Below are 25,524 nucleotides of genomic sequence, written 5' to 3'. Positions count from 1 at the left end.
TGATGAAGTAATTAGAATGAGAGTTTTCTCACCACGAAGATGTTTTCTCAGATAAACTTTTTAAAGATTTTATTTGTTTATTTGACAGAGAGAGAGATAGCAAGAGCAGGAACACAGGCAGGGGTAATGGGAGAGGGAGAAGCAGGCTTCCCGCTGAGCAGGGAGCCCGATGCGGGGCTTGATGCGGGGCTCGATCCCGGGATCATGACCTGAGCCCAAGGCAGATGCTTAACGACTGAGCCATCCAGGCGCCCCATCAGATAAACTTTTTTTTTAAAGTTTTAATTTAAATTCCGGTTGGTTAACATACTGTGTAATATTAGTTTCAGGTGTACGATATAATGATTCAGCACTTCCATACCTCATTTCTTAGTGGCATAAATTTCATTTCCATGATCTGAAATTATTTATGATGAATTTAACATTTTATTGGTTTATTTGATACTCTGATTGCTGTGTCACTTTTCTTCCCTACCCATGAATGTCTTTTTTTACTTTGAATCGAGGTATAATTCTTTCGAAGGGGATGTATGAGTAGAATAGGTTTTGGATCCTTTCATGACCAAACATGTCTTTATTTTGCCATCACACAGAATTGATCTTTTGCTGTGTTCACAGTTCCACGTTCAGATTCCTGTGTTTTCTCTTGTCTTGCAGAATTTAGTGATGCAGACGAAAAGGTGACTGGTTGACTGTTCCTTGTTTTTCTGGAAGTTACTTAGTTTTTTTTCCACTTGCAGCATTTTCCATTTAATTTTTAACAAAGAAGTTTTGCAGGATATGGATAGATGTGTGTCTTTTTATTATCCTTTCCAGCACTCTGGAGCCTTTCATTTTCAAGACTCAAGTTTTTCTTCAGCTGGAGAACATTTTCTTCTATTATTTCTCTGATTACTTATTTTTCCTTTTCATCATCTTCATTGCTTTCTGCTGTCACTCTTGAACAAATCGAACATTATACCCCTAAATCTATTCTGTATGCCTTTTAACTACATCTCATAGTTTCCTTTTTTTCTTTAAAAATTGGCAAAATTCCTTGCTTTGATCTCTTAGGTTATTAGTTTTTTTTCTCTTTTCAATTTAACCCTCATACAATTTTTTTTTTAATTTCTGAAATTATGTATCTTGTTTTGTGATTATTTCCTTTTCATAGTAACCTGCATTTGCTTTGTAGGTGCAGTATCTTTTTTTAACATTATTTTTTGTATCCAACATTAATTATTTTCCTCATCGATAAGCTGTTTTATTCATCTTGGGGTTCTTTCATTCATGTTAGGTTTCCTTAAATATCTAATGATCTTTAGTTCTCCTATTAAAAGTGAAGAGTTTAACTACTCACCTATCAGAGCTGGCGGGGTTTGTTAGCTGAGTGGAGTGCACTCTTCCCAGGGTGGGCTCTTTTCTTTAGTGGAAGGAGTGGCCACAGGTGCTGAGGGTACCTGGAAGATTCCTTCGTGTATGTACAAGTGAGGTCCAAGGGGGTAAGGTGGGGATTGAAAACATTAGAGGATTTTCCTGTTTTAAGCTGAATTTTTTTTCTTTGTTTCCATTTGGTAGTTTGAAGTTACTCTAGGCATTTAACCAGGTTATTTCTCTCTCTGGTCCTAGGGCTACCCAAAGGCTGACTCCTTCTATATTTAAGAAGTAAATGCTGGGGTGCCTGGGTGGCTCAGTTGGTTAAGCATCCAACTCTTGATTTCAGCTCAGGTCATGATCTCAGGGTTGTGAGATGGAGCCCTGTGTGGGGTTCTGCAGTGGGCATGGAGTCAGCTTAAAATTCTCTTTCCTTTTCCTTCTGTACCCCATCTTCCACCTGGCCCGCATGCCCATGCTCAAGGGCCCTTTCTCTAAAAAAAAAAAAAAAGTCAGTGCTGCCTCTAGTTCCTCTGGGTACACTGTGTAGGGACTGGCTTGTTCATGGATGCTGAAGACTCTGTATTACAGTTTTCTGGGCTCAGTGGGAAAACCAGTTCTCACTTTCACATTAACCCCTTTTGCACCAGAGTTGGGGTGCAGCCTTCTTGATTTTGGTTTCTCCTGTATTCCAATCTCTTTTGCTTTCTGTCTTCTAGAATTGCACTAAAATTTCTGTTTCCACGTTGGTTATATACATGATTACTTCTCTCACTTCAGGGAAATCTTTAAGATAGAAGTACACGCATGGAATGATTTGAGATGGAAGTCTGTCCTGCAGCCTTTAAAGAGGTTTTTGTATTTTGTTTTTTTCTCCTAGAGATTTGAGTATGGTAAGTTCCTCCAAAGAATTGATTCTCTTTTTAACTTGTAAAATTAATTTGGTTTGAAAATGATTTTTTCCTTTAAAAATTGTATTTTGGGTTGCTATCTAAATATAGTGTGTCTAAATATTCTAATTATTTAATTTATATTTCTGTCATCTCAGTTATTTAACATTTCTCACGGGACATTTAAAAACAGATGGCCTGTAGCTATGTCAAGCTGAAGATGAATAAGGAGGAATTGCTACCCTTCCTCCCTCCCCACTAATTTATTTGTGGTGCCGGATATGATATGCAGTCTGCAGAATGTTTTAGTACCTTGGAATTCTACAAATAATTTAAACATGTTGTCTTTATTTTCAAGGACCTTATTGACTTCCCTTTGCGCAATTTTTCTAGTACTCTGAATTCGGACATCCTCTCATTTACTTCTGTGTAAGAAATCCCTTGTCATATTGGACTGTTATATCCAGACTGTTTTCTAGTTCCCTCTTTTCAAGTGACTTTTTTTTCTGATTATGAAAGTAGAGCATAGTCAAGAATTGGCAAAAGGGAAAGATGCTTAAGAGTTCACACTCTGGGATGCAGTTCTGGTATAAACAGACTACCCTGTGACCCTGCGCAGATAATTTAGCACTTCTGGCTCGATGTGTTCATATGTGCAAAGGGCATCATTACCATGCCTGACTTTAAGGCTGTTGTAAGGGATAAATGGTTAACCCATGTTAGGGGCTTAGAAAACTCATATCTGGCACATGGGAGGTGCTTAGTAAGTATGTGTGACTTACTGAACACTATTTGAAAAGTGTAAAAGTAGAGGCAAATAAAAACTCACCTTTGATTCCTGTTAACATTTTGAATTTTGATTTACATACACACACATTAACCAGTTTTAGTGATATCATAGATTTGAGTTCTCTGCAAATTCTTTTCATTTTGTAATTCTTTCTTGTCCTCTTCCTTCCACTTCCGATTGTGATATCTTTCTCCTTATGGTTGTTTCTAGTGCTTTATGCTGTACCTTTTCTGCTTAATTATTTTCCTAATCCTCTCTGTCTCAGTTCTGGATTACTTAATAGGTGGACTAAGGGCACTAGCAAAGCTGGGGCACCGATAAGAGAGAGAGGTGCAGAGGGGCAGGGGAAGGAGGAAGGGAGGAAAAGGGAGGGAGAGGTATTATGTATCAACCAGTGAATCAGCATATTTTGCAATGAGTATATTTAAAATGAAACCATCTTAATTTCAATAAACTAAGTTTTGTTTTACACCTTATTATTTTAAAAGTTATGCATTTTACATGGTAGAGGGCATCATACTATGTTCACTGAATTAATTGGATCTTTTCTTTTTAAAACATAACAATCATTAATATGAAGATTATCAATATTACCCCGGGCTTGTGGATTCATTTAATTTCCCTCAAATTCTATATGGATTAGGTCAAGGGCTAAGGTTAGAGTTATTAAGAACAAGTGCTTAGTGTAGATACTTCCTAATAAATTTCAACTCTTGTTCTAACATGGGAACTATCTGCTATCTCTTGTGATTTCCTCTAGCAAGCACCAAAAGGAGGGATATTACTGAAGGTAGACAGCAGTGAAATGACTAACATTGTTGGCATTTAAATCGTGACATTAACCCTGGCTAGAATGATTGGTTCATCAGTTTCTATTTGCAAGTATAATTTTGTCAATGGAGAAAATGCTAAGATTCCAAAAGAAAGAATAATTGTCACTTCTTGAAACTTTACTCTTAAGTTTAGGGTCTAAATATTGCTGCCCTCCCCCCACTCCTGGCCCCCTTCCTGGGAAGCTGAAGTGATTTTATGCCAGTAATGAGGTACAATAGATCAGCTATAAGATTTTGGAGTAGATGAAGACTAAACCCCAAGTGCTGAATACTCAGAGTATAAGATAAAATATTCTATGTGGAGAATAGAATTCATACTATCTTAAGATAAAGACTGTGTGTGTATGTGTGTGTGTGTGAGAGAGAGAGAGAGAGAGAGAGAACAAGAAAGAGATGAGGATGGGGGGATGGAGGGGGAAGATTAAAGTAGAGGATATAACATGAAATCCTGAGAATTCTATAAAAGCTGCACTTCTTCTGAGAGAGAGGTAAGTGGCTTGTCCTGGGTGGAAAAGTCCTTTTGCCCCCAACTCAAGTCAATGTTGAGAATGATGGACAATAGGTAGGAGAACAGCCCATGAGTATTGGACCTTTACTGATTGGATTTTAGTCTTCCCCATTTTACCTTTGGTCTGCATGTAAATCTGCTTGGTTTCCTAGTGATATAACTCACATTGAAGGAGAATAGAAGAATGAATCCTTAATTTGTTTAATTTGAAGGTGAGAATTAGGAGGTGAGAGAAAGTTTAGATATGATCAATGCTTGTTAAATTAAATTTACAATTATGCTTCCTAAAATTAAGGCAACTTTTATTTGTGTAGCACTTTACTGCTGACAACCAACTTTACAAATATGCTATAAATTGATTTTATGAAAGCATGAAAAATATAGCTCCTCTCATTCCTTGTATGGTACTTGAAGCTCTAACTCATGCTTAGATGTTCTAGGAAGATTATTCTGCAGGGCTGCAATATGGATTGAAGAGGGGAAAGTTGAAGGATAGGGAGACTAGCTGGAGGCGGGAAGAGAGAAGACTAAAGCTGTGAGGCTGGATACGATAATGGATTCTGTAGAAGGGACAGAGGAAAATAACAATAGCTAACATGTATGCAGCTTTTACACTGTGTCTGTATTTAATTCTGACAAAAATATGAGGGAGTACATATTATTATTCTACTTCATTTGGGGGTATATCCTAATTTTACAGGTGAGAAACTGATGTATAGAAAGATTAACTAACTTGTCCAGGGTTACACAGCTAATAAGTAGTGCAGCCAGGACTTACACCTTGGCGATACGGCTCCAGAGTCTGTATTTTATTTATTTATTTATTTTTATTTTATTTATTATTTTTTAAAGATTTTATTTATTTGAGAGAGAGAGAATGAGAGCAAGCGAGCACATGAGAGGGGGGGAGGGTCAGAGGGAGAAGCAGGCTCCCTGCCGAGCAGGGAGCCCGATGCGGGACTTGATCCAGGGACTCCAGGATCATGACCTGAGCCGAAGGCAGTCGCTTAACCAACTGAGCCACCCAGGCACCCCAGAGTCTGTATTTTAAACCAGTACACAAAATTTGATTCTAGATGACCAGGGACAGATGATGGGTGAGAAGTGCCCAACTAAGAAATGATGAGCTTAGTTTGGATATGTTTGAGATGAAGCTGACCACAGAACATCTAAGCAGAAAGTGCAAAACTGGCTCTCTGGAAATATACATCTGTTAGTTAGGAAGGTAGAGGATCCATGAAAGTCAGAAGAATCAACAATGGAGACAAAAGAGCAAAGGCCCCAGGATTGTCAGAGAGGAATAAGGGGAGAGTTGAGGTGGAATGAAAACTAGAAGAATGATGGGCTGCAGAGGAGAACCACCTTCATACAATGTCTTGGAAGCCAGGCAAGGCAAGATTCTACAGAAGTAAGAAAAGTCTGAGAAAATTAAAGGAGATTAAAAACTGAAAACAGCCTATTGAATTTTGAACAGAAAAATAATAGAATCATTTCTAAAGAGAAGTAATACTTTTAACTGTTACTAATTTATTATCTGTAATGTGCCAGTCACTTGGTCTGTGAATATTAGAGTTATTCCTTAAGAACAGCTTTGAAAAGATTAATATCATGTTATAGACGAAGAAATGGAAGCTCAGAGAAGGAAAATAACTCATCTAAATTCAGTAATTGATAAAACTGAAATTAAACTGAGATTTATTCAACTCCAGAATCACCCTTCCTCTGGATTGACACCCCCCCCAACAACAGAAAAAAACAAAACAAAAAAAGCACCAAACCCAGCAATCTCCTAGGGGTTACAAAAGAAATGAATGATGAGAAATGGATCGAAAGTGGTAATTTGTGTGAATATGTCATATCCTCATTTTTGTTTTGTGGTCCCAAGTGCAACAGATTTATGTCTGGATTTTTTGATTATTACAACACATATTTTTAGAAGGTAAAGACCTCGTACGCTGCTGCTTCTAAGCTTCTCCCTAGCAAAGCACTCCCGCGTTAGACTCTTGTTACTGCTTACGGGGGATGGTAGGTTGCTTCTGGCGGAGTGATCTGGAGCTTTCCCGGACTTGTGGGGTGTGATCTCAATCGCATGACTGCCCCACCTCTTTCCCTACTTCCGCCGATGACTCATCTCTCAACTGTTCTCCCAGCATCCACAAAGTGAAGTAGTGGATTAAAGAAAAAAAAAATGAGAACAAGAAGTTATATGTGTGAGCTAACATGGCCTTTAGCCTTGCTGTGAATGTTCCCAGGTATTAATCTAAACTTCTCTCCAAAGAAGGACCATGGATCAAGTTTATAGCTGCTGTTTACGGTTCTGTGTTTGAGACTGCCTAGAACATGCCATACCTAAAGCTACAAAAAGAATATTTAAAAGGTTGACCAGAGCTGAAGTAGAGCTGACAATCCAAAAGAACGATGATGAAACTCAGCTTCAGAATGTGTTCCAAACTTTGGTAAAATCTGCTCTGTGAAACTTTCCTTTCTTTATAAGTCTACGTGTTTGCTTAGTGTACCAGAGATTATTGTTTTTATTAAACCAAGCTTTATTCAACAATGCTGTGTACCAGAGAGATTATAATCTATGAAGCGAAAAAACCAAAAAAACAAAACGTTAAAACACACACCAAAAAAACCAAACCAAACCAAAAAAACAAAGAAACACCAAAAAAAAAACCAAAGTCATTATGCAGTTAAAGGAAAGGGCATAAAAGGCTCCTTTGGCGATCAAAAATGTGAAAAGAAACAGCTAGGAAAGTTGTGCTTTCCCGGAATATTTCCACTAATCATGTAAGGATTCATCAACCATTTCATCATAGGGGAAAGGCTGATCAATCAATTTATGACTGAACATCTGTGCTAGGAACCAATGAAATTGGCAATCCAGAAGACTCAGCAAGGGAGGGGGGAGTAGGGACTTTAAGAAGGAAGACTTGACAGGAAACGACAGATGTTGGCGAGGATGGGGAGAAAGGGGAACCCTCCTACACTGTTGGTGGGAATGCAAGCTGGTGCAGCCACTCTGGAAAACAGTATGGAGGTTCCTCAAAAAGTTGAAAATAGAGCTACCCTATGACCCAGCAATTGCACTACTGGGTATTTACCCCAAAGATACAAATGTAGGTGATCCAAAGGGGTACATGCACCCCAGTGTTTATGGCAGCAATGTCCACAATAGCCAAACTAGGGAAAGAGCCAAGATGTCCATCAACAGATGAATGGATAAAGACGATGTGGTGTGTGTACACACACAAACACACACACACAATGGAATATTATGCAGCCATCAGAAAACACGAAATCTTGCCATTTGCAATGACGTGGATGAAACTAGAGGGTGTTATGCTAAGCGAAATAAGTCAATCAGAGAAAGACAAGTATCATATGATCTCACTGATATGAGGAATTTGAGAAACAAGACAGGATCCTAGGGGAAGGGAGGAAAAAAATGAGACAAGATGAAACCAGAGAGGGAGACAAACCATAAGAGACTCTTAATCTCAGGAAATAAACTGAGGGTTGCTGGAGTGGTGGGGGGTGGGAGGGATAGGGTGGCTGGTGATGGACATTGGGGAGGGTATGTGCTATGGTGAGCCCTGTGAATTGTGTAAGACTGCTGAATCACAGACCTGTACCCCTGAAACAAATAATACATGTTAAAAAAAAAAAAGTAGGAAGGGTAAAGTGAAGGGGGGGAATCGGAGGGGGAGACGAACCATGAGAGACTATGGACTCTGAGAAACAAACTGAGGGTTTTAGAGGGGAGGAGGGTGGGTGGATGGGTTAGCCTGGTGATGGGTATTAAGGAATTAAGGAGGGCACGTATTGCATGGAGCACTGGGTGTTATATGCAAACAATGAATCACGGAACAATACATCAAAAACTAATGATGTAATGTATGGTGACTAACATAACAAAATTAAAAAAAAAAAAAGGAAGACTTGAAGAGAAATCTTTCCAGTGAATCAGGACACCACTTAGTGTAAAACACGAGTTGGTTTTTCTCCTTCAGCCTGGCACTTGCTGCTAAACTTTTGGAAATTAGCCAGTGTTGTAATTAACACCTTCCTTCCCCCCCCCCCCCCCCCCCCCCCCGGCAATATGTGCTTCTCTCAGTCATTGAAGAGAATATGATCCACATCTTTTTTGATGATGAGGTCACTGCAAATAACATGAAGCTCTTCATTCCTTCCTATAGGGCTGAGCATTTTAGGGAGTGTGCATGATGGCTGGACCTTCCTGGGCACAGATTAGGTTTCAGAATTTGCTGCCTCCCCCTCTTAAGTGGTGGAATCACCCAGGGTGGCCCCAGCTAAACAATGTGGATGGAACTAGAGGGTATTATGCTAAGTGATATAAGTCAATCAGAGAAAGACAAGTATCATATGATCTCACTGATATGAGGAATTTGAGAAACAAGACAGGATCCTAGGGGAAAGGAGCCATAGCTGGGCTCACCACCTCTGCTCTCTCGGTTCTCCCCAGAGACCTCATTTCTTCCACTGATAGACTCTCAGGATGTCACCAACATTTCTGTCCCCAAGTCCAACCCTATCCTGTATAAATGAGTAATTTCACAACAAGAAAATGCTATTTTAGAGTATATAAATTTCTGTAGTTGACTCCAAAATGAATACGAATGTGCTCCTCTTGTCAGAAAATTCCATTATTCCAAATCACCAAAACGTTGTTCCCTTTACAAAGTATTTCCCACATCTGCCCATTTCAGCATGGACTAACAATGCATTCCTTCCTTCAGATCTTTGTCAAAACTTCAGCTCCTCTTTGATCCTCTGGATAGGTTGGTCCCCTCTGTCATGTACCCTCATGACACTGTCCATTTCCCTTTCTCACACCTGTTGCCCTTGTAATGGTGGTGCCTTCTCTCCACTGGGCTGCAAGCTGTGTGGACAGTGGGACGGGGTCCGTCTCGTGTGCCACCACGTCCTCAATGACAAGCGTAAGACCTGGTACCTATTGAGTTTGCAGTAAATACTTACGGAATATTGCTAAGTGAACAACTTCAGTTTCCCTCGAAAATGGTTATCTTTAACACCTGTCAGTTCTAATTGACTTTACCAAAAATTGGTGCACCTACAAACTTCACAGGAACGAAGAACTGTGCAGTGATCGTAGTACCTCTATTTGTGTAGCACGGTGCAGTTTGCAGAGCTCTGTTTTCTCCATTATGCTGTTTGCTTCTCACAATCCCACTGTGAGCTAAGTAGGGTGGGTATTGCTGTCCTTATTTAAGGCATGAAAAAGGTGAAACTCGAGACAGTTTTCTACCTCTGTAAATGGTGAGCAAGGACTCACTTCCAGTACCCACTGCTAGCCCATGTCACCACCCCGCCTCATGGTTAGTAAACCCTTCCACCAGGGTTTTTCCCCTTCACTTCCAGAAACATCGTTAGACCCTTTTAATCCACTTCGTTTGCAGTTGGGTCAGTATTGTCTCTTTCTTCCCAAACAGTTTCACCAAACCACCGGCAGAGTTGAAATCAGGGGCCTGGTGACTGTCTAGCTCAGAATTCCACTCCACTAAATGTGGATTTCCCACCCTCACTCCCTGATAGATCTTACCAACAATGACAGTGTCATTTTCTGACCTTACACTGGTGCATGGCACCATGCCAGCACAGAAAGGGCCCTCAACGCAGTCTTTGTCAGGAGTGCATGCTAGTTCTCTGTCGTAGAGTGAGCTGAGAGACCATCTCCCACTGGAAGGTCCCATAGGAGTGTCAGCAAAAAGGTACCTTTTTTAAAGCTGAGTGACCATAGAGGACCGTGGTGGCCTACTTTACATTCATTAGTTCATGTGTTGCCTTCACCAGTCCTGTCACTTGTCCATGTTATGTTATTATGAGTTACAGCTGTTACTGAAATACAGTATGTCATCGTTACATTTTGGTTCTGTTTCAATGAACAAAGAGTAGAGGGCCAGGAGGCAAGTGCCAAAGCCTCTCCAGGCTCCTTTACTCTGGGGATCCCGGCCCAGGGAGCTGCTGAGGACTGTCATAGGTGTTGGGTATTTGAGTCACTGCCACATCCTCTGCAAGAAATTGCCTTGTCAGTTGCTACTTTACCCAAGTTTGGCTTGGTTAGGATTGATAAATGACTCCAACCCCTTTCTGTCTCTACTGAAAATTCTCCAGATACTCTCTTCACTCTCTATGAGAATTTTATAACCTGGAGCTTCTCTGTCATTTAAATATAGTACGATCCTGTGGCAACATGGGATTCACATATAGAGTCTGGGTGTTGCATATTCCTTATTATGCAGCATATCAGCAATATGTCTTATTTATAAAGTAGCTTCTACTGCCATTTTTAAATTAAGAGACTTGGATTGGTCTATTATTTGCAAGCGATTTCAAATGTAGATTAAACTTGATAAAAGTTTTTAGTAATTGCTAACATCTTGATTACATTTAATGTATTGCACATATTTATTTTATAATTACAACTCAGAGTTAAATGAAACCTGCTTCCCATAGGGTCACATGCATTCTCATATTAATAAAGAACAGCCAAATAAGAATGATTTGGCTCCTAGAATGACAATATGAAAAAATCAAGTGTGAAGGGGATTAACTTACAGTACTTACACGACCTTGTAAAGACCATTTTTACTTCTGGAGGCGTAGGGGCTTTCTAAATGCAGTGTGGCAGCCATTTTAGTGTTAACCTTCCCTTCCTCATGCTAGGGGAGTACAGATTAACCATGTAATGGATGTATTTTTAGTGGAAAAGAAAATTGCCCTGATAATGAACCTCACGTTTCTCTTGCTTTCAAGTAATAAACGACTGGTGGCCTTAGTGCCCATGCACAGTGACCCCCCGTTCAATACCCGAAGAGCCTACACCAGTGAGGATGAAGCCTGGAAGTCATATTTGGAGAATCCCCTGACGGCGGCCACCAAGGCGATGATGAGCATTAATGGTGATGAGGACAGTGCTGCTGCCCTGGGCCTGCTGTACGACTACTACAAGGTAGGTCCCGCAGCCCCGCCTCCCTCCTCTGCCCGCCCCCACAGACTCCCGTCCTCCCCCTCCTCCTCCTCCTCCTCCTCCTCCCTCCCCCTCCCCCTCCCCCTCCTCCTCCTCCATGGGAAGAGGGGAGAGAACAGTATTTCCACGCCTGCTTTGGAATTCGGCCTGCTTCTGTTCTCCTTGCCTCCCTGCTCTCCCATCAATGGAGCACAACTTCACCACCCACCCAGAGGAAATTTTCATTTTGGGATCATTATTTCTGTGTCCTCTGTTCACATGCGTACATATTGTCTCCATGTAATTCCTACTTCGTACTGTATTGCAAATACTTCCTTGCTGCCATTTTCACTTGATGATTTTTGGTGAATAAAAATATCACAGGGGCACCTGGCTGGCTCAGTCAGTAGAGCAAGTGACTCTTTGATTTCAGGGTTGAGAGTTTGAGCCCCATGTTGGGCGTAGAGATTACTTAAAAAAATTACATTGTGTGGCTATACCTTAATTTAGTCATCGCTCAGTTATTGGGCATTTAGGTTGCTTTTCAGTTTCTCATTTTATAAGAACGTTCAGGATTTCTAGATTTCTATATTTTTTTAGTTTTATAAGGAACATTCCAATGAGTGTTTTGTGGTAGGCTTTTGCAGCAACTCCAAAACCTGATTTTGTTATAACCCTGTTTCCATTTGTTTTGATGGGTACTAAATATTTATTTTGAAAAACCTTTAAAACAAAATGAATGTTATTCACTTACATTACAAAAATACCTGCCATGCAATACCCTCAAAATAGGAGTATTTTGGGAAACCTAATGGGAAACAGTGGTCTGTCTCAGAAACGTATGACCTGCTCCCTTAGCACTGGTGAAGTGTAAAAAATCAACATGTATTTACTGAATGAGGAGATTTATTGCCAGCTTTGATTGTAAACACTGCTGGCTTATGCTGGGAATTGGCACAAAGGTGAGAATGGCTGTGTTTATTTTGCTGGTTGGGCCCAGTGAACATTTTATTTTAGAATAAGCACTGAGTCCTCACCTTCCCCCTCTCTCCATCATGAGATCACCCAAGAGGAACAATTCTTTTAATATAAGCTTTAGTCTCTTCTTCCTGTTTTCCTCTCTCTTTCCTGCTTTCTCTATCCTTCCAGCAGTCTCCACGTTTGCAAGTCGTGTTGTTTCCTGTCTTGCTCCTAAACCAGAGTTTTCATACTTTCCAGAGATCTCCTACCATTAATGTGACCCTGATGTAAACCACTTGGGTCATGACAACTTCCCTTTGTGGCTTTTATAACTATATTAAACTAATATGTTAGGTGATAGTTTTGTGAGGCATTGAAGAAACATATCAAGATATATTTTGAAGACATGTATTTTTCTAATTTTTTAAAAATAGATTTTATTCCATCACTGTGAAATGGACATCATTTCAGGTATCTGTATTAGATGGCAATTCTTCTGTATTAACGAAAAGAGAAGTATATCTCAAAGCAAAATACTTGGTAACATATGAAGGCCATGTATTTTATTTCCCATAGGTTCAGAGGATAATTATTAGTAAATATGGTACCTAGTTACCGTTCCTCTTGCATATTTTTGATATTTAAAGGGAAGATGAAATATTGCTATCTGTAAATATGTTGAGATGCAGAATAGGGAATTTATATACAACTAAATTTGTTGCCAAGTCTATAACTCTTCTGTTGAATTAATATTTTTCAGGGTTAATTTATTAATTTAAGATATAAAATATTTAAATAAAATGTTTCCTGAGACTGTGTGAACAAGTAGAGTTACATGGCTCCTTTTATTCCACACAAACTTTATTATATTTTTGCTTGAAACATTTTAAACATTAAAGAATTAGTCTTGTTTCCCAAAACTATGTGCAAATGGTCATTTTCAGGCCTTAGATCTCTGACATTCATGCCTTACATATGATGGTATTAAAGTTTCAACAAAGTTAAATCTACTTTGAGAATAGACCTTTCTGTATGAAGTAAAATATTAATGAAAAAAGAGATTCTATTTTTTGAGTCTGCGTTGGGAAGTTAAATTATTGTAACAATTACTGCCATATTATCACTTAAATTCTATAGATTTTTTATACCTCTTTGGAAGTGCTAAATACACCATTTTTCCTCGCTCCTAAGGTTGGACTACATCGCCCCTCAGGGGACGGTAGTAGGCTCTGTTAGAGAGAGGAGAGTGTGACGCACAGCAGGCACTCAAGAAATGGCCATCTCTGTCCTTGGAAACTGCAAAGGCTTATCTTGGTATCATACTTCATACCTTTCAAAGTCGTTTCATGTACATTTTTAAATTGTCACCACAGGAACACTGCAGTGAAACCCATCAGGTTTTATATTTTATAATTCAGGCCACTAAGTGGGATTTCCTCAAGGTCACAAGACAATCCTGTACATTTCCTAATTCCATTCCATTATTCTGTCTGTTATTAGTCTGCAGGGCTGCCATAACAGAATACCACAGACCGGGGGGCTTAAACAGCAGAAATTTATTTTCTCACAGTTCTGGAGGCTGGAAGTCCAAGATCCAGGTACTGGCAGGGTTGTTTTCCAGTGAGGCCTCTCTTCCTTCCTGCCTTGCAGGTGGCTGTCTTCTGGCTGTGTCCTCAAATGTGTGGGTGTATACTTCTCTCTGTGTGTATACCCCACTGTTATGATCTCATTTAATCTTAATTACCTCCTGAAAGGCCCTATCTCCAAGTACAGTCACACTGGGGGCTAGGGCTTCAACAAATGAACTTTGCTGGGACACAATTCAGTTCATAACCTGTCCACCATTAGAAATTGCCCTTTTTGAACCCTCATTTAAAGATGGGTTCAAATTTTTAAAAATCCAAAGCACATTAAATGGGATCTATTAAAAATAACCAAATTGCTAGAATTCTCAAAATTTAGGGACTCAAATATAAGCCCGGTTTTCTATCCAATTCAAGCTACTTATCAATAGCAGCTCCAAAGTCAAGTATGAACTTTTGATGAATTTCAGGCATGACAGAAAAACAGAACGAATTCCATTAGTTAGTGAATTTTAGAAGTGGTTTGACTCACTTTATCTTACTTCCTTTTCCCCTGAGGGAGCTGGTGGTTCATTATCATTTGATTCTAGTTCTATGAAAATATGCTTCTTTGGCTAATTGGTTCCCATCTGTTCTGTTGACCATGTAGTGCTGGAAACCAGTTTGTTGGTTTGCTTGTTTGTCCATTTATATAGCCATCTATTTATCTGTCTGTCTATCTGTATATCCATTTGTCCATCCATCCATCCAACAAATACTCACTAATCAGCTGTGACTGTCCAGCAATGGTGATAGATATGGAGGTGGAATGGATATCCAAAGGCAGAGAGGACACTTTGACGGCTCTGCTGAGAGAAGGAGCATTGCATGTTTGAGATACAGTGTGACTATATGCATGGCAGTGATGGGGTCTGCCAAAGTTGAGGTAGGAGGTTTTTGGTGCCATGTTTTCAAGAAATGGAAAGCATTGAAGAATTTCAAGTACGAGCATAATGAGACTAGACTTGCATTTTTAAGTTCAGTCTGAATCTTCTTAATGGATTCAGAATGGATTTGCTGGGACTAAGTGAAGGAGAAGAGAGACCAGTTGGGATGCAGTGCAGTAGCCCAGGCAAGAGATGTCAGAGGCTGAACCAGGAGGCAAACATACAGAGGGGAAATGGATAGATTTGAGTCATATGGGACTTAGCATAAATGTCTTCAAGATTCATATTAGAGCATGTATCAGAATTTCATTTTTAAGGCTGAATAATATTCTGTTGTATATATATACCACATTTGATTTATTCATTATCTGTAGATAGACATTTGGGTTGTTTCTAGCTTTTGGCTATTGTGAATAATGATGCTGTGAACGTTTATGTTTATCTGTCATCTTCAGTTGATAGTAGGAGCTATGTTTCATTCAGCTCATTTCCATCTAGCACTTAGCAATGCCTGGCACATTGTAGACCCTCAACATTGACATGTGAACAAAAGACTTAAAATTGATTTATTTTATTCTTATTTAACAAATACTTATAGAGTACCGATACTCCAAGTGCTTTGAAAAAAATTAACTCACTTAATTTTAGTAAAAGCACTGAGTCATAGGACTGCCCTTAAGCATGGTTTAGAGAGTTTAGTTAGTGTTAGAGCTGAGTTTCAAACCCAGACAATCAGGTCTAGGTCTTGACTGGTAGCTACCCTGCTATGCTGCCTCCCTCTTCCAGGTGACTGGGTTTGCATATGTATCCAGGTGAGTGGAAACTATAAGAATTTCTAGAAGAATCTAGAAGAGGGATGCTTCTCATAAAGGCTCTTTTATATCAACATAATGAAGGCTGCATTTGGGTGCAGAGGAGTTTGGCTAGCATGAAGGTGTGGAGATGTAGCAAAATAACACAAAAATAAAAACAAACAAAACATCCAGCCAACCAGCCAACCACACAAACAAATCTAAACCTACTATTCATGTGTTTGAAACTATAGCAGAGATAAGCGAATGATCCGTGCTGCAGTAGGACGGTTGGATGGTGGTCAGAAATGCAGCTGGTAGGGGTGTCTCTTTTCTCTAGTAGCACTTTTTCACTCATCTTTCAGGTAATGTGTTGGCATTGTGGTTGCAAAGACAATAATAAAAGTGCATTAGAAGAAAAATTGTGGAAGCAAGGCTAGAAGCTACGGAGGGGTGGTGGTTAAAGGATGGTCCAGGTATTAGATGCTCCTGTCCTGCTGCACAGTGCAGCCCCATGCCCAGTTTGCTCCCCTCTCTGTCAGCACCTGAAGTCCCTCATCAGAGTGGAGGGTCTGTCCCTGTTCTTTGAGAGGATGCTTCTTGTAAATCCAAGATGATTTCTCTCTGTTCCGGGGTCCAGTTTCACCCTCCACTCATGGTGCTCCTTTCCGACCTCATTCACTCGCATGGTGGGGTGGGCTTGAGGGTGGTCAGGTCCAGGCAGAGTTGCCTGTCAGCAGGTGCACAGCAGAACCATAATCATTATGGCCTTCTGTTTATCATCACCCCTTTGTGTCTGATCCACTGTCATTGCCAGTCATGCTACTCACCTTTAACCATCACCTGCCTATCGCAAATCTGCCACCTTTTCCCAGAGAACATTCCATTTCAGTTGCTTTGCTTATGCTGGTCTCTAGCTCTGCACTTAGTCACAGTTGCATCTGTGTAAGTTTGACTGATGGTTGGTGATATTTCTAGGTTCCTCGAGACAAGAGGCTGCTATCTGTAAGCAAAGCAAGTGACAGCCAAGAAGAGCAGGATAAAAGGTATGGTGTTATGTAAAGGAATATGCCTGGCTCCCCAAATAACTCTTCCTATGTTTTTGAAAACAACAGTATTAAACTAGTTTTTGTTCTTGAGAGGAGATGGGATCAAGAAGTTTAGCTTCTTCTGTCTGTCTTTTAGAGTATGGACCAAAACTGGATCTCTCCGTAGGGAGAGCAAATTGCATATTTTGGTTGTGCACCCAAAGGGTCATCAGCAGGCTCTTGATACACCCTCTTTCAAGAAGGCTGAAAAATCCTTGGTTAGAGGTGAAATGCTGGCAAGATAGCCTATTTAGGGGTGAACTTTCCTGATCAGTCCCATGGCTGGATAATTGTAATCAAGCCCTTGAGGGAGTGAGCCATGGAGAGACTGCTTTTGATGAGGGGCAGAGGAAGGAGGCTGGACTGTTTCTCACCCCGGAGGCAGCTGGAGGAGAGCCCTGAGTAACAGCAGACACCATGAGCGTGCAGGGGCAAGAAAGATGTTAGGAGATCTTTATGTGACACCCCTTTCCTGCAATCCTGAATCGAGAACCAATTGAAAAACAAGACACAGACAGATTAAAATTAAAAAGGAAAAAAAAAATCAGTTTTATTTCTGATTAAGCCAACAGAGAACGAGATTTTTGAATCCACAGTTTGCAGCATGTCCATCCTGGTTTAGATATGTCTACTCACCCAATCTCAGGCAGGACTCCAGTCCTCCCTGAAGGGACAGGCCACTGTGGTATGGCAGCGGTGACTAGAGTCCTCTCTCTTTGGCCAGGATGATCCAGACCTAAGGAGGGCACCAGAAGGGACTGAACCACCTTACTTAGCTACTTGTCCCAAACCCATCAATCAAATCTGTCTCTTTCCTGCAGAGGAATGGAGAGAAGCCACAGTGTTTTCCTATTGGTGATTCTTTCATATGGAAATATGAAGCCAGGAGAAATGAAATACCCTGCTGGCACGTACATCAGACTCTTAACCTGGCCTTGAGAGGAACTACTTACGACATTATGATCTTGTTATATGACTAGCAGCGAGTCACCCCACCAGCCAGCAGCCCTGGGCTGTGCATCACCTCCAGAATATACCCTCAGTGAAGATTAAGCCTGTCTGCATCTGATTTGCAGTTTCAAAGGGATCTTGTGATGCTCCACACTGTCTTGGGGCCCTGGGGCCCTAGTTGGTAGCAGTAATGACAGGGAGAAAGAGCCTGGCACTCTTCAGGTCCTGTGACTTCACCTCCATTTTAGCCAGCATTTATTAAGCTAAGCATGTGCTGTCTGCTAAGTCGTATACTAGTAATCATAGAAGGGTCAGGGGAAAACATGTTTAAGATATGTGCTCTGCTGTCTGCATCATAATGGGCAAGAGAGACCATTTTTTTGTTAACACATCTTTTAGAACAACATGAAAGAGTGATAGCCCCTCATCATATTTCAATGGTTATTTTTGTGATTTCAGTGGAACACCTTCAAAAATACTGGCAGTGAGATATAGACAAAACCACCTTGTATAGACTAATTTTGACCTAGTAGTCTTCTGGTTGAATGTAATTTGGAAGGATATCATTTGATCTGCAGTATATTCATGGATTAAGGTGCCATGTGCTAGCATACTATCATTACAACTGTCTGTTTATAGAAGTTGGTACTTGGAAAAATAACTGAAAATCTCAATGGCGTGATTGAGATTTTTTTTAAAAAGTATTCAGTTCAATTTTAAATTCTATTGCAGGTGAGTCAGTAGCTCTCAGTAATTCTTACTTTGTTCTGATCATCCATTTTATGGATGTCTTTCTGAAGTTCTCTAGCTTCTAAAACTACTGCAGGCGGGTACATATTATAGAATGATGTTGCATCTAATATTCCCTCATCATAAGATGATGATGAGTGGACTAGGTTTATACAACTCCGTAGTTCACTTATGTTTGTTTATAAGAGTGCCCCAAATATTTTTACTTGTGTTTCTTGTTTAGAATTCATGTGTTTTGCATGAATGAAAGAATTAATAAATTTGGCCTGAAATGGACTCTAACTGTAGAGGAGTTGGTTAACTTTGAGTATTTTGGCAAAGGCAGTAAGTCTTTGTGCCACGTCCAGAGGAGTGGAAACTGGACACTTGCTTTGGTAGCTAATCAATGTAGACCAGCCCCTCTTACATCCAACCTACAAGACATTATCTGCAAATATTAATAGTTAATCCTCCACAAAAGAGTCTGGGGTAAAATTAGTTTGGGAAATTCTGGGTTATAATTAAGCAGGTGAAGGAATGCCTGGGGGCCTTTACTGTGTTCATGATGTTTATGGCTCACACAGGCTAGTTTTGTTATGGCAGTTTTTTAAAAAAATACTGATTTTATCACGGACTCCTTTCTTTGAGGAACATCTATTAACATTCCATGCAATGCTCTAAACAATGGAGTTTAGGAAATGCTGACATAAATGGGTGGTCTGGGTTTGGCATCATCTAGCTAACTGGACTCAGATTAAACGTAACTTCTAAATTTTCGCTGTATCTTATATACAGAGTCACTGTATTGCTATGACCATGAAAGCAGGTTATTACTTAAAGCAGAATATTTGTAGACTTGCAGTTTTATTCTTTAAAGGATTACTTTCTAGAATGATTTCTACAAATTTGTGACAGACTCCAAGAAGTTTAGGTATTTTTCTGTTGGCTTTATTCATGTGAAACCATTCTTTCCTCAAGCTTCATTCACTTTGAGGTTTTGTCTGAGAAATCAAAGCTAAACTTACATAGTCCTGCTTGAGAGTTAGGCATGCTTAGAGGAGCTAGGAGAGCTTTATTCTGGGAAGAACCAATTTTATTCAAATATTTCTTTCTATGAGAGATGCCAGTTAGCCCCAGAAAGATCATGCTAGTTTAAGAGGGAAAAAAACAGAATGAAACCCAAAACAACAGATACTGGGGACAGGGCTCCATGCAAAATATGTATTTCTTTTTGTCCATATCATTCAGAATAATCCATATATAAGTGAGAGGTGACCCCAAATTTAACTGACCACAGGGGCGTTGCTAGTAAAATCATGGTGCTATTAACCATACTCTTCCATTGTCTAATTTCTCTTTGCTTCTGCTCTCTCCCAGAATTCTGTAGTAGAAATAGAAAGCATTTTATCCCAGCCTGGCGAGAATTAATTTTCCAAACCCTCTCTTTCTCTTTGTACCAGCCAGGAGGTCTGAGATCTGAGAGATCTTGTTTTACATAAGTCCAGTTACACCACTCCCTCAAGCCCCAAAAGTAATTCAGTGCTAAGGATATCAATGAGCTCATGTTGTTTCTCAATTCAGTGAAAACATTTTAATGATAAATTCTCATTGCCTTTTTTTTCTTGCAAGGAGTTTCGCCCACAGAACAGTGTAAAATATTCTTCCCACTGCCCCCCTTCAAATTATTGTCTCGCCCTGTATGTCTCGCCCCCATCTTTTTCAAAAAGCTCTTTTGTAACTTTTTCCTTTGAAAGTTTTCAAACACATCCAGGAGTAAAGAGGACAGTATAATGAACCCCCAAATACCTGTCCAATTCTCCTGGTTCAGCAATGGTAACTTTTTGTTACACCTGCTTAATCTCTACCTTTTCTCTCTTTCCCTTCTTTTTTTTTTTTTTATTGCAGTGATCTTTAAAATAAGTTCCTGACATCATGTCATTTCATCTCTAACTACTTCTCATTTGTATCTCTAAATAAAAAGGATGTTTTATTATATAATCTCAAAATCATTATCACACCTACCTAAATGAACAATACTTCCTTAATATCACCTAACTCCCAGTCCATATTCAATTGCCTCAAAAATCCTATTGTCTCATAAATGCCTCTTTGGTTTTTCAGATCAGGATCCACACAAGATCTACTCATTTGATTGTTATGTCTTTCAAATCTTTTAATCTAGAACAAGCTTCCCACCCTCCTTTCTTTTTTTCATGCCTCTAACTTACTGAAGAAACCAGGTCAGTAAGATGTGCTACATTCTGTTTGTATGCTTGTTTCCTTTTGATGTTGTTTGAGTCATTCTTCCAGCCTTCTGTATTTCTGAGAGCTGGGAGTTAGATATGAAGCCTTGCTAAATTTAGGGTCAACTTTTTTTTTTTTCCTAATTGTACTTTATAGGCGGGCTGATTGCATGGTACTGGGAAACACATGTCCTACTTCTAGTGATGCAGAGATCCACTGCATTCCCTTGTAAATTTCACCATCAACTTTTCCCCTAATGGCATTAACATCCACTGATATTGCTTGCATCAGTTATTTTATTAGGATTTGAAAAATAATGATTTTTCTAATTCTGTTATGTTGTGTCGGGGGGTGGGTTTCAACATGCAGAAACTGTCTTGGCACCAGTGAAGCCCAGAGTAATTTGAGTGGAGGAGAAAACCGAGTGCAGGTCCTAAAGACTGTTCCAGTGAACCTTTCCCTAAATCAAGACCACCTGGAGAATTCGAAACGGGAACAGTATAGCACAAACATCTCTGAGAGCCCAGCCATCATCCCCGTATCAGGAATCACAGTGGTGAAAGCTGAAGATTTTACACCCGTTTTCATGGCCCCACCCGTGCACTATCCCCGGGGAGACGGTGAGGAGCAACGTGTGGTTATCTTTGAACAGACTCAGTATGGCATGCCCTCCATGGCCAGCCACAGCACCTACCTCAAGGATGACCAGCGCAGCACCCCAGACAGCACTTACAGCGAGAGCTTCAAGGATGGAACCACAGAGGTGAGTCCCTGGCCCTGTCATCTGCAGCCAGGACCTAAACCCAGAAACCCCAGCTAATTTTGTTTCTGTTTGCTTTTTAAGGTGGACAAATTAATTAATCTGTGAGCTTGGGGTTTAAAAAATGTGTCTGTATCTTTATAAAAAGGTTTTAATAAATCTTTGGTCTATGTGTATTGAGGAATATTTCTATTTTTCTTGACTCCTGGGCACCTGGATGACTTAGTTAAATGTCCAACTTGTGATTTCAGCTCAGGTCATGATCTCAGGGTTGTTAGATTGAACCCTGTGTCGGGCTCCACGCTGGATGTGGAACCTGCGAAAGATTCTCTCCTCCCTCTGCCCCTTCTCCCCACCCTGCTTGCATGCTCTCTCTCTCTCAAAAAATAAAATAAAATAAAATAAATTAAATTAAATTTTTTCTTGATCCTTAAATGACATTTCTTTGTTTTAGTTTTAGTCTTAAAATTAAATATTTATGAGGAATGAAGAGATGTTTGTGTGGAAACTTCCTACTTTGTGAAGTTTTCACTTTGACCTCTTCTGGTTTATTACCTTTCAAGTGGTAGCTAAAGATGTTGACTGCATTTTTTGAAACAATGTAACTCTTTAAGACCTAGTCTGAATACTCAAGCAAGAATTTGTACTATCAACTGTTGTATGTATGTACATTTTATACTTTACAGATAGAGATCATGTATTCTTTTCATGTGCCTGTAGAACTTACACAAACAAGGTTCTCGGATTGCTTGTTTTATTTTTTAATTTTTAAATTTTTTAAAAGATTTATTTATTTACTTTAAAGAGGGAGGAGAGGGACATAGGGAGAGAGAGAATCTCAAGCAGATTCCACACTCGCTCAGTCACATGACCCTGAGATCATGACCTCAGCTGAAACCAAGACACTTAACCAACTGAGCCACCCAGGCACCCCTTGCTTGTTTAAGTTCACAAGTTTTAAGTGAAGTTTGAGTATTTCGGTAATTGTATACAACATCAGAATCAATAGAAATTTCCCTCACCCTAAAAGTTTTCTTGAGCTCCCTAGCTTTGAAACCTCCTCTTTCTTGCTCTGGGTAAGCACCAATCTGCCTTCTGTCTATAGTTTCACTTTTTCGAGATTCTGTTTTGTTGCTTGTATTAAAAGATTGTTTTGTTGACTTGCTAAATAGTATTTCATGGTAAGCATATATCACAGTTTGTTGATCTGTTCACCAGTTAATGGACAGATTTGGCTGTTGCGGTCTTTTGAATAATGCTGTGAACGTTCACGTGGATGCTTTCACGTGGACATGTGCTTTCGTTTCCTGGGTAAATACCTACGATTGGAATTGTAGGGTCATATGGTAAATGTGTGTGTAACTTTGTAAATACTGCCATACAGTGTTTCAAGTGGCCATGCCATTTTCCTTCCCACCAGCAGTGTGTGAGGGTTTCAGTTTTCCTCATCCTTGCCCAACCTTGGGGCTGTCAATCTCTTTAACAGGAGCTATTTTAGTAGATATGTGATGGTGTCTCGTGGTTTGAATTTGCTTTTCTCCGATGTGTAGTGATGTTGAACATCATTTCATGTGTCATAATTGGCCATTCTTATAACTTCTTTTGTGAAATGTCTGTTGAAATATTTTGCCCAATTTTTAAATTGGGTTAGCTGTCTCCTTTAGTTAAGTTGTTAAGAGTTCCTTAAATAATGTGAGGTCAGTTACATGTTTCACAGTCTTTTGTTTTTTTAACTATGTCTTTCAAAGAGCATCCGTATTTAATCTTGATGAAGTACACTTAATCAAGTTTTTCTTTTATAGTTGATGCTTTTGATGTACTGTTTAAGAAATCTTGGTCCAGCCCAGTGTCACAAAGATTTTTCTCTAGCTTTTTTTCCCTAGGCTTTTAATAGTTTTACCTCTTACATATAGGTTTATGATCTGTCTTGAGCTTTTGTAATGGCATAAGGGAAGGGTTGAGGTCCATTTTTTTTTTTTTTTTTTTGTCATACCTATATCCAGTTGTTCCAGCACCACTTGTTAGAAAGACAGTCTTGTCTCCATTTAGTTGTCTTGGGATCTTTGTAGAACTGGTGTAATCGTGGATTAGTTCTTCAATTTTTGACCCAGAATATTTAATGCATTTTTTTTTTAATTGGTTCAGGTCAGCCTCTTTGACATTTAGGAGCAGTGCTTCTCTGTTTGAGATGATGGTCATGGGCTTCCCATTTTTCAGTCCACCCAGGACAATAAGAGACAATAGCAAAAGGCAAAACTCGTGGTTTCTAATTTCCTAAAGAGGAGTTAGTGTGGTGGCAGCGTGCCAAATACTTACACCCTGCTGCCCACTTATTTTGCCATTGGGACAAAATGCAGCTACCTGAGATTGAGATTGCATCCCAAATAACAATATTCAAAAATAATAAACATTTGGGGACCGTACTTACTATAGGCTGGGCATGATTCCGAGTGAAATATACTCGTTTCATCCTCGCAGAAACCCTACGAGGTATGTACTATTTCTGTCATCTCTATTTTCCAAATGAGGAAACTGAGGCACAGAGAGCCTGCTGATGCCCATGGTCACACTGCAGTAAGTGGCAGAGATGGGACTCATCACAAGCTCTCCAGCCCGGGACCAATATCCTTTCCCGTTACCTCTATTCTCTCATAGAAGACTGTGCGGGGTCTTCTAATCCTCAGTAGTTCCGTTCCTAAACACAGTGAGTGACTCACCCAAACTTTTTTTTTTTTTTAAACTGAGTGTCCTTTATCAATGTCATTAGATGTTTCTTATCTTTCAGATGGGGAGAAGAAGAGCAAAGGGACTGGCTGTCTGCAATGTTGGGGGAGAGTTAGATAGACAAGCTGCTCTGGCAGCTCCCTCTCTCCTGGTGCCAGCCATTCCTGAGCTCCTGCTCTAGTCTCTGAAACAGGGAAAAAGCAGAGTGAGGCAAGACGAATTCCCTGCCCTTAAGAGGCTGCCTTATTTCTTGGGTACTGGTAGCTTTCTAATCAAACTTTTCATGTCCTTGTAGTAAAAATATTGTCTTAAACTTAGCTTCCTGGGCCATATTGCTTGAAATAGTTAATAGTTGGAGTGCTTCTGTAGGAAAAGCAAGTTACTCCACATGGGAATGTGAGACACATGCTTTTTCACTAAAAGTTTGCCACTGATGTTTTTCTCACCAGGTGTGGAAATAGTCCATTAGTCACAGAAGAGCCCATGGATGTGGCCCAATGTCAACAGAACCATCATGCTGTTTGGGGGATGTGTTATCAGTTGTGTTTGTGTTGTAGATAAGGAGGCCTGTGAAAGGAAACTATTGTATTTTGGGTTTTATTTGGAAGTAGATGAGAAAGTAACTTACCAGAAACTCAATGTGAAGACTGTTCTCACTAAATTTTGTTTAGCTGCCCTCCTAGCCTTGGAAATCACTGTTTACGTTGCATATTGTATTTAAATCTGACATAAATTAAATGGAATGATCTTTAGTCATGGCATTGCTAACCCGTATTAAGATTAGGTGAGCTCAGAGTAATTTCGCCAAGTAAATTTCACTAGGAAAATTTGTCTAAAATCTAGTACTTCTTTTAGGCAAACTATTAAAATGGCTAGGATTCTTGTTGAATTAGCAAATTTCGTTTTTTTATTTGAGAGAGAGCATCAATGCAGGGAGGGGCAGAGAGAGAAGGAAAGAGAGAGGGAGAGGGAGAGAAGCAGACTCCCTGCTGAGGGTAGAGACGCAGGGCCCAGTCCCACGACCTGAGACCATGACCTGAGCCAAAATCAAGAGTTGGACACCCAAATGACTGAGCCACCCAGGCGTCCCAGCACATTTCATTTCTTATCAGAGACTGATTCTTCTGTATGTATGTATAGGTGGGTATCAGAGAAGGGAGCAGTTTGGCTCAACTCAGGCTGGGATTTTTTAAGACAGTGGTAGCATTAAAAAGTTCTTTAATGGATTGATTTTAGCTAATCGGATTTACATTTTATTGTCCATCCCCTTTGTAATAACATTTGGTAAATATTTACTTCTACTGGTGTTAGGAGGACAGAAGGAAGGATGCTTTGACTTTTGTCCTGTGGAAACTTACTATCTGTCTATATTTGTGAAGAGAAATAATGATAGTTCCCATTTA

General features: G+C 39.9%; 1 protein-coding gene across 1 annotated transcript in view; it reads left to right on the top strand.

Moving 5' to 3' along the window:
- The window catches only part of GRHL2 (grainyhead like transcription factor 2), a 156,832-nt gene that overhangs the window by 34,543 nt on the left and 96,765 nt on the right, over positions 1 to 25,524 (top strand). Inside the window, exons 2-4 of the mRNA XM_045899198.2 lie at positions 11,173 to 11,368; positions 16,604 to 16,671; positions 21,007 to 21,400. Of these exons, the coding sequence (XP_045755154.1) occupies positions 11,173 to 11,368; positions 16,604 to 16,671; positions 21,007 to 21,400 (658 nt within the window). The remainder of the gene's footprint in view (positions 1 to 11,172; positions 11,369 to 16,603; positions 16,672 to 21,006; positions 21,401 to 25,524) is intronic.

The sequence above is a fragment of the Mirounga angustirostris genome, unplaced genomic scaffold (genome assembly GCF_029215605.1).
Source record: "Mirounga angustirostris isolate CCGP_5_RB_7025 unplaced genomic scaffold, mMirAng1.0.hap1 SCAF_4, whole genome shotgun sequence".
In the NCBI taxonomy this organism is placed as follows: domain Eukaryota; kingdom Metazoa; phylum Chordata; class Mammalia; order Carnivora; family Phocidae; genus Mirounga; species Mirounga angustirostris.
The sequence above is the reverse complement of the archived record's forward strand: the minus strand, read 5'-3'. Positions and strand labels throughout refer to the sequence as shown.